This window comes from Calidris pugnax, unplaced genomic scaffold (genome assembly GCF_001431845.1).
Source record: "Calidris pugnax isolate Ruff unplaced genomic scaffold, ASM143184v1 scaffold245, whole genome shotgun sequence".
NCBI classification, from domain to species: domain Eukaryota; kingdom Metazoa; phylum Chordata; class Aves; order Charadriiformes; family Scolopacidae; genus Calidris; species Calidris pugnax.
Window position 1 is genome coordinate 51,848 of NW_015090982.1, and position 7,659 is coordinate 59,506.

Here is a 7,659-nt window from a genome sequence, read left to right on the forward strand (position 1 = left end):
TGGTAGGCAATTTATTTACCTTGGATGCCGCAGCCTTATCGTTCATGGAAATGTTTATCCTAAATATTTAATACCAGGACTGCATAAACTGAGGCTTCCTGGGGAAGAAACCCAGGCTGCAGCCAGAGCAGGCACTGACGCCTCTTCCCCTGGTACTGCAAAAGTTAAAGATACTTTTGTCACTTCTCCCCAAGAATCACATCCTCAGCGCCTCAAAATCAGATATTTTTTAATCTGGCCAGAGGCCTCCTCATCGCTTCCTGATGAGAAACACAGGAGACCTAACAACAGCCCTTTTAAAAACAACATCCCCGATTCCACTAACTCGTTAAACAGAGAAAGCCTGAAAAGTGCCAACACTCCTATGAGAAAAGACGGGAGAGAGAGGGAGAGGGAGGGAGAGAGAGAGAGAGAGGAAAGAAAAAGCAGGTTATTTATAACGCCAGGCAGCATTAGGGTCTCTTCAGTCTCTCCTGCAAACTGGCTGCTGCTGGGAGGTCACTCCCCCAAAAAAAAAACACCCAACAGAGCCCGTGACCTGCAAGCACAATATTTGATCTGGGATCTGGGGCGGGCACCAGCCTTTGCAAATCGGGAGACACACTCACATGCTGCTTGACACACGGGAGATCCCGGCGAAGAGCAGCGAGGCTTTGGAAAGGAGGCTCTTAGCTTGGTAAGTCCTTCTCTATATTTATTATGATTTTTTTTTTTTTAAATTTTTTTTTTTTTTTTTTTGAGTGGGATCGTTGCCGTGGGGAAGCTGGGCGAAGAAAGGATTATTTTTTATTTTTTTTTTTTTTTTAATTTTTTTTTTTTTTTTGAAGCCTGATTTCCATACCCTCGCCTCGGCGGGCGGGCGGCTGCCACGCGAAGCACATGCCAGCGACACGGGTGGCACAGCTCGAACGCCAGCGCTCCCGAGCCGCCCCGGCGGGGAAGCCCTCTCCTGCTAGCCACGTCTACTTGCCCTTCTGGCAGCTCATTGCCCACTTGGCCAGGAGCTGGACACCGACAGCCATCAACACCCCGGTGCTGGCAGTGCCCTGCTCGCTGCCCCCCTGCCCACCACAGCTCTGCCCGCCCCGTCTGTGGGGTGCAGGAAAAGGGGGAGCTGGTTTCATGCCCAGCACAGCAGCAGCAATGGGCCAAGCCCATGGATGGCCACAGGCCATGAAGCCCCTTGCTCCAAAACCTGCTCCCTCTCGGGGTGAGGAGCTGACCCCATAAGCCCAGCAGCTTCTGGCAGGAGAGTGTGGGGACCAGGAGATGACACCGACACACTCAGCTCAGATCCCACCCCAAAACCAGGGCTGAAGCTCACTGGGGAGGGGAGAACCAACCTTCAAATGAGGTGGGGTGCCCGCTGAGGACTGGCTCTGGGGCTACTGGTATGTTGAAGGGGGGAACTGGGAAAGGTGAAGGGACCCCATGGATGGGTCCTGCCCTGCAGAGGGGTCCCCTGGGAAGGAGGTGCCAAGCAGCCCTGCATGGGTGGAGAAGCCCCTGCATGGAGCAGCTCTGGTATTTCAGCAGACAGAGTGCCCTGGAGCAGGAGGGAGGAGGAGAAGAAACTCCTCTGCCTCTGCCAAGCTCCCCCGTTGCACGCAGCATCCCGGAGGACCACGTCTCATCTGCCCCTCGGCTGCACGAGCCGGTGGAAGGAGGAGGAGGGAGAGAAGGAGAAAGCCAGGGTGCCATGCCTGCCCGCCCGCCGCCGCCACCTCAATCCCTCTTTTCTTCCAGCCCGAGCAGCCTGCCAGGGTGCCTCGGTGGCAGGGATCTGCTGCCTCCCAGCAAACTGTGCCCTCTTTGTGTGCCGGCCGAGACATCCCCTCTGGCTGCAGGGGAGGGGGGGATGCAGCCAGGTTTGGTGGGGAGACCCTACGGCCACCTCCCGAGGTGGGAAACTGTCCCCTTCTCGCTCCTTCCCCCCACGGCGGCGGCCGGAGCGGCGCTGGCAGCCACGGACCCACAGCCCCACATTCCCAGCCACGTATATAGGAGCCAGCAGGCAGGAGAGGCTCCTCTCCCTCTCCCAGCAGCGCGGCCCCGAGTATTTCCTGGAGGCATTTCAAGCCGCCTCGCTCCAGGCCACGCTGCCTTTTCGCTGCCTGAGCATCTCGTCTGAGACGAGGATTCGGGAGGAACAGCCGTGGTTGGAGTCCTCCTGCCCATCAGCGGCACGATGTGACACACACCACCCTGGGCATGGCACAGGGTGGCTGTGAAGCCCAAGACAAGGGGCTCGGGGACAGGTTTGCCGCCTTCTGAGCCCTCAGCCCTCCTCTATTCTGGCCATCAGCCCTCGATAGGCTGAATTTCAGGGTCCAAGCATCACGTCTTGGTGATGGCTCCCTCTCCCCCTCATCGCGAGGGGCCGGAGGATGCTGCCCCTTTTCCTGTTGGGGCTGAGCTGGGGAAATCTAAGCTTGAAAGTGGTTTCATTTCAAAAATAAGCCAGAACTTGTTTACCAGGATTTACATCAGTCCCGAGCATCCTGCGTTGTTGTGGGGGAAGGGAGAGCTGGATGAAACCCACGGCGAATCATGTCACCAGCGAGTGCAGCATAAATATAGCTCCATCCAAACGTGCCTTGAGCTCCATCAACCTGTTCCTGCAGCTACCACTCTCCTCCGCTTGGCCAGAGAGTGGCCAAGTCCTTTCTCCTCCCTCCCGTGCAGGGTCAGTGCAGGGGAGTCCCGGGCAACTCAGGACCACGTGCCCATATCTCCATCCTCCACTCTGTTATAACAGAAATACCCATAAGTAAAGATTTTGCAAGCGGATTTCCATGAGGACAGAGGCTTCCAACAAGCGTGAGTTGAGAGGGAGGAGATCCAGTAACTTCAAAGAGGGGACAATGTCTGCAGCCACGTTTTTTTGGGGTAGGATTCACTCAAGACCCCGGTTCTCCAGCTCTGCTGCCAACTGCCACCAACCCCACGCAGGGCTGTGCCCACATCCAACCCTGCTGGACCCCCAGGCCATGGGGTGCAGCTCTCTTGCCTCCAGCCCTTACATCAGACCTGACACTGCTGATGGTTTTCCCCCCTCATTTCTCCCCCACGCAGGTCCCTCCAGCATCAACACCATGCACTGGGCCACCATCCTGGTCATCGCTGGGCTCTGTGGAGCCTCCCTGGGCCAGTACAATGAAGAAGAAGACATGGCTTGGTTACAGTACTACATGCGACAGTCCCGTATGTCCTCCTATAACTACATGCCCTACTACGAGGACGAGAACACCCCTTACGTGTACTCTTACCTCCCAGCTCCGGACACGGAGGCAGAGCCTGGCCCTGAACCTCAGCAAGCCCCTTCTTGGCAATGTCCCCAAGAGTGTGATTGCCCCCCTAACTTCTCCTCAGCCATGTACTGTGACACCCGCAACTTGAGGTACCTGCCCTTCGTGCCTACCCGGATGAAATACGTCTACTTCCAGAACAACCAGATCACCGCCATCCAAGAAGGGGCTTTTGACAACGCCACAGAGCTGGAGTGGCTGGCACTGCACAACAACCAGATCACCAGTGAGAAGATGGGCAAGAGGGTCTTTGCCAAGCTCAAAAACCTGGAGAGGTTGTACATGAACAACAACAACCTAACCAAGATGCCCAGCCCCTTGCCCCGGTCCCTGAGAGAGCTCCACTTGTCTTACAACCAGATCTCCAAGGTCCCCTCCAATGCTCTGGAGGGTCTGGAGAACCTCACAGCCCTGTACCTCAGCCACAACTTCATTTTTGAGATGGGAGCATCCCTCAAAGGGCTCAAGTCTTTGATCCTTGCTGATCTGAGCTACAACCACCTCAGGAAGGTCCCTGATGGGCTCCCAATGGCTTTGGAACAGCTCTACCTAGAGTACAACTACATCAACACCATCCCTGATGACTATTTCAAGGTCTCTCCCAAGCTGCTCTACGTACGGATGTCCCACAACAGCCTGACAAACCAAGGTCTCTCTACCAACACTTTCAACAGCAGCAGCATCCTCGAGCTGGACCTCTCTTACAACAGGCTCCAGAAGATCCCCCGGGTCAGCACCAACCTCGAGAACCTCTACCTTCAGGGGAACCAAATCAACGGTGAGTGGAAACGTGTCAACTGAAGCGCGGCGGTGCAGGGGATGGTTGTTCAGTAGAGGGATGGGGATGCAGAAGCTGTGCCTACCTGTGGGACACTACCCGGGGTAATGGTTTGAGCAGGAAGACAGAATTTGGGAGACTTGTAGGTGGCCCTCAGCAAGGCAGGAACGGGGCCCAACACACCTGAAGCCAAGAGGGTCCTGGCTCTGAATGCTCCTGTGTGATCCACAAAGCCATTGCACTGGTTTTACTGAGCATTTAGCAGAAGGCTGAGCACCTTCTGGTAGGAGATGCCAGAAACCAGCTGCAGGTAGAAGCTGGGGAGGGGATTATGGTTTTAGTCCGGCATTGCAGACAGACTGAGGGGTCACCAGAGTGGACAGAGATGGGGGTTCCCCACTGCCATGGTCACGTGTGGGAGCACACATGGCCCTGGCCAGTGCTAATACAGGGGACAGGGATGTGGCCTGCAGGGCTCAGGACCAGTGCACCCCCTTTCTGTCCATCTGCCCCCAACCTCACAGGGCACCAGCACAGCCCATGGACCCAAAGCCCCTCCAGGGTCACAGTCTGCAGCCGAGGGGCACGTCCTTGCTGGGGCTGGGACAGACAGGAGCTCTTAGATTAGAGCCATCAATGCATCATCTTCTGCCAGGACTAAAATCCACTCCACTTAATACACAAATAAATAAAAGGAACAGATTGTTCTGGGGCTGCTATTTATAAAAATAAGCTAGAAAAAAAAAAAAAAACCACCAAAACCAACAACCACAAACCCAAGCAATCTCCTGGAAAAATCCAGGTTTGCTCCTCTCACCTGCCAGCCCCCGGGCGCAGGACCCTCCTGGAGCGGTGCAGGAGCTCCCGAGAGCCTGGGATGGGGACGGGGACGTGTCGGAGCAGCCACGGGCTGTCGGAAACACACCACCCCGCACCGGGGTGATGAGCCGATGGAAACACAACAACAAGAACAGATTTCCAAATGTTTGCTTTCAAAATGTGTAGCTGTGAAGGTCTGCCCACAAATGCCACCAAACCACGGAGGAGCCCTTCAGCCCCCTCCACAGCGTCTCCTCCAGCTGCAGGTTTTGCCGCTGACCTTTAAAGCATCCCCAGGAGCCAGGGGCTGTGGGTCCAGGTGTGCAGCACCGACCTGTTTGGGGGGGACACATCCCACCCCATGGGGTATCAAGGCTGGGGTTGTGCCCCTCCAGCCACCCTGGGAGGTCCTTTATTGCCTCCCCACACACCGTGGGGCTCGCAGCCCCCCAAGCCCCCAGCCTGTGGGCACAGGGGTCCCCCGGCACCCCGCTGTCCTCCCCAGCAGCAGCCCGGCCTGGAGCTTTGCTGCCATCTAGTCGGTCGCCTCTCTCCCAAATCCTGCACAGAATTTTTTGGAGTTTGTTCCATCCTCTCTCTCCAAACCCAGCCAGAGATTCCCCCCTGCCTGGTGCAGGCGGCAGCGAGTGGCAGATGAACGGAAAGGGGATGTCTGTGGACATGGGATGGGGATGTTCCCCTCTCCTGGACACGCTGTCTGGGTTGTCCCATGGTGGCCAGGAGGAGTCAGGGACCGGAGGCTGCAGCCTGTGAGCCTCACAAAACTGGTTGCAAAGGCAATTCCTGATAAAAAGCAATGTTTTCCATCTGACTCCACCCGGCTTTTTCCCTGCGAGCGCTCCAGCCGAGGCCGCTGCCACCGCTTCCAAACCCTGGAAGAGGCACAAACTCAGGGGCTCCTGCTGTCTGCAGCTGGGGAGGCACCACTCACCCTTTCAGCCTAACAGGGGAGGGTGCCGAGTCCAAATTTGCAGGAATAATTGGTGATTTGGGGGTGCTTTCACTTTTTTTCCCCACCCACCTTAACACAAACCGATACTCAGAGCTCAGCACTCCCAGAGCCATCTCCAGAGAAGCCCCCCAGATGTTCCTTACGTTGTTCCCCAAAGATCAGTCACATCATGAAGGTGAGTTAGAGCTGGAGCTGACACTGCTTCTGCACCGTGGTGGACGTCATGAACTACTCCAGGCTCCAGGTCCTGCGGCTGGACGGGAACGAGATCAAGCGAAACGCGGTGCCCCCCGACGCCCCGCTGTGCCTGCGACGTGCCACCATCATCGAGATCTAACCTGCCCCCCTCCTTGGACCCCTCCCCATCCTCAGGACTTGGCTCCCCTCTTCCTGGGGAGACACTCACTCCCGTTTTAATGCAGCTTGACAGTTTGACTTGGCTTCGCGATAGTGCACTAAGGGTACTCCAACACCAGCCCACGCGGCTGGGAAAGAGCCATTCGTTCCCAAACACCCCCCATTCATGGCTCTCTGGCCACACAGGGTGGGACAGATCCCAGAAACATTCTCCCTCTGATCCCACCACCACCACCACCCCCATTTACCTTCTCCCCTGGTCCGGGTGGGATGCAGCAGGGATGGGAGAGAACTCATCCCACCTCCCAGACACACACTGAGCATCTGACCCCAGCGAGGAGGGGTTGGGTTCAGGTGTGGGTCCTGAAGAACCGTCAGATTTAAATTGACTCACCCTGGGCCAGGTGCCAGTGGTCACTGGGACGAGCACCCAGGAGGCTGGGAGCTACACGAGTAAAGGGTTAAAGATTCCCTGGCTGCCAGCATCCCCCAGTCTAGGATGGGGAAGAGCAAATCTACTCTTTCCCCTCTATTTTTCCCCCCTTCCATCAGCCTCCTCCTCCAAGGGTAAAGGAGAGAAACCTTTCCTGCTGCTGTCAAGCGGCTCCCAGCTCCTGAGGTTAGAGAAAAACACCCTGTTTGTGGGTTGTAGCTTGGAGGGTTGGGGTGTCTCACATCTTCCTCCCAGACCGCTGGTCCAGGGCAGGACTGGGGGTGAGTGATGGAGCAATCCCTGGTGCCATCACCCCCAACTCCCCGGGGAGCCCACCAGCTCCATCCCACCCACCGGCTTGGCTCTGAGCTCCCTCCCTGCCCAGCAACCAGGGTCTCCCAATTAAAAAAAAAAAATAAATAATAATCACAGCGATACATGCACCTACGGCATGTTTGAACTTGCCAAAAGCCAAAACCACCCAACTTGGTTCCTTGGACGGTTTAGTTTGAGAACCAAAGGGGCAGCTGAGCTTTGGAGATGACCTGCAAAGCTGCAGAGGTCATCCAGACCCTCCGCATTTAAACTGCATGCTAACACTATAGAAACAAAAACCCAAAAAAACCTGTACTATCACTGACGCATGAAGTGTTGATATCATACCGACGAATAAAGCCCTTTCTGTAACTGCACGAAGCGTGTCTGAGGAATCCCAAACGCAGAGACCAGGGTCTTCTGAGCATCTGGGCTGCTCCGGGAGCTGTGACCTTCCCTCTTGCAGACCAGATTTTTCCGCAGACATAATCCGGGCTGGATTTGCCGTCTAGTGGCTGTACCAGACACAACATGTGCCTGCACCGCCTTCCCCGCACCGAGGAGCTGCTGCTCCAGCACATCCCAGCTGGGCTCCACGCGAGGACATCTATAGATGGCACAAAATCCACAGTGGAGAAGTGTCAGTTGAGAGAAGGAAGGGACAGCGGTGCTGCTG

General features: G+C 56.2%; 1 protein-coding gene across 1 annotated transcript; it reads left to right on the forward strand.

Moving 5' to 3' along the window:
- Positions 1-392: 392 nt before the first annotated feature.
- FMOD (fibromodulin) lies at positions 393-7,360 on the forward strand. The gene is given in 3 exon segments (XM_014953616.1): positions 393-676; positions 3,076-4,090; positions 6,065-7,360. Coding segments are annotated over 2 exon segments (1,146 nt in total). The 5' UTR covers positions 393-676; positions 3,076-3,095; the 3' UTR covers positions 6,216-7,360.
- Positions 7,361-7,659: the final 299 nt, after the last annotated feature.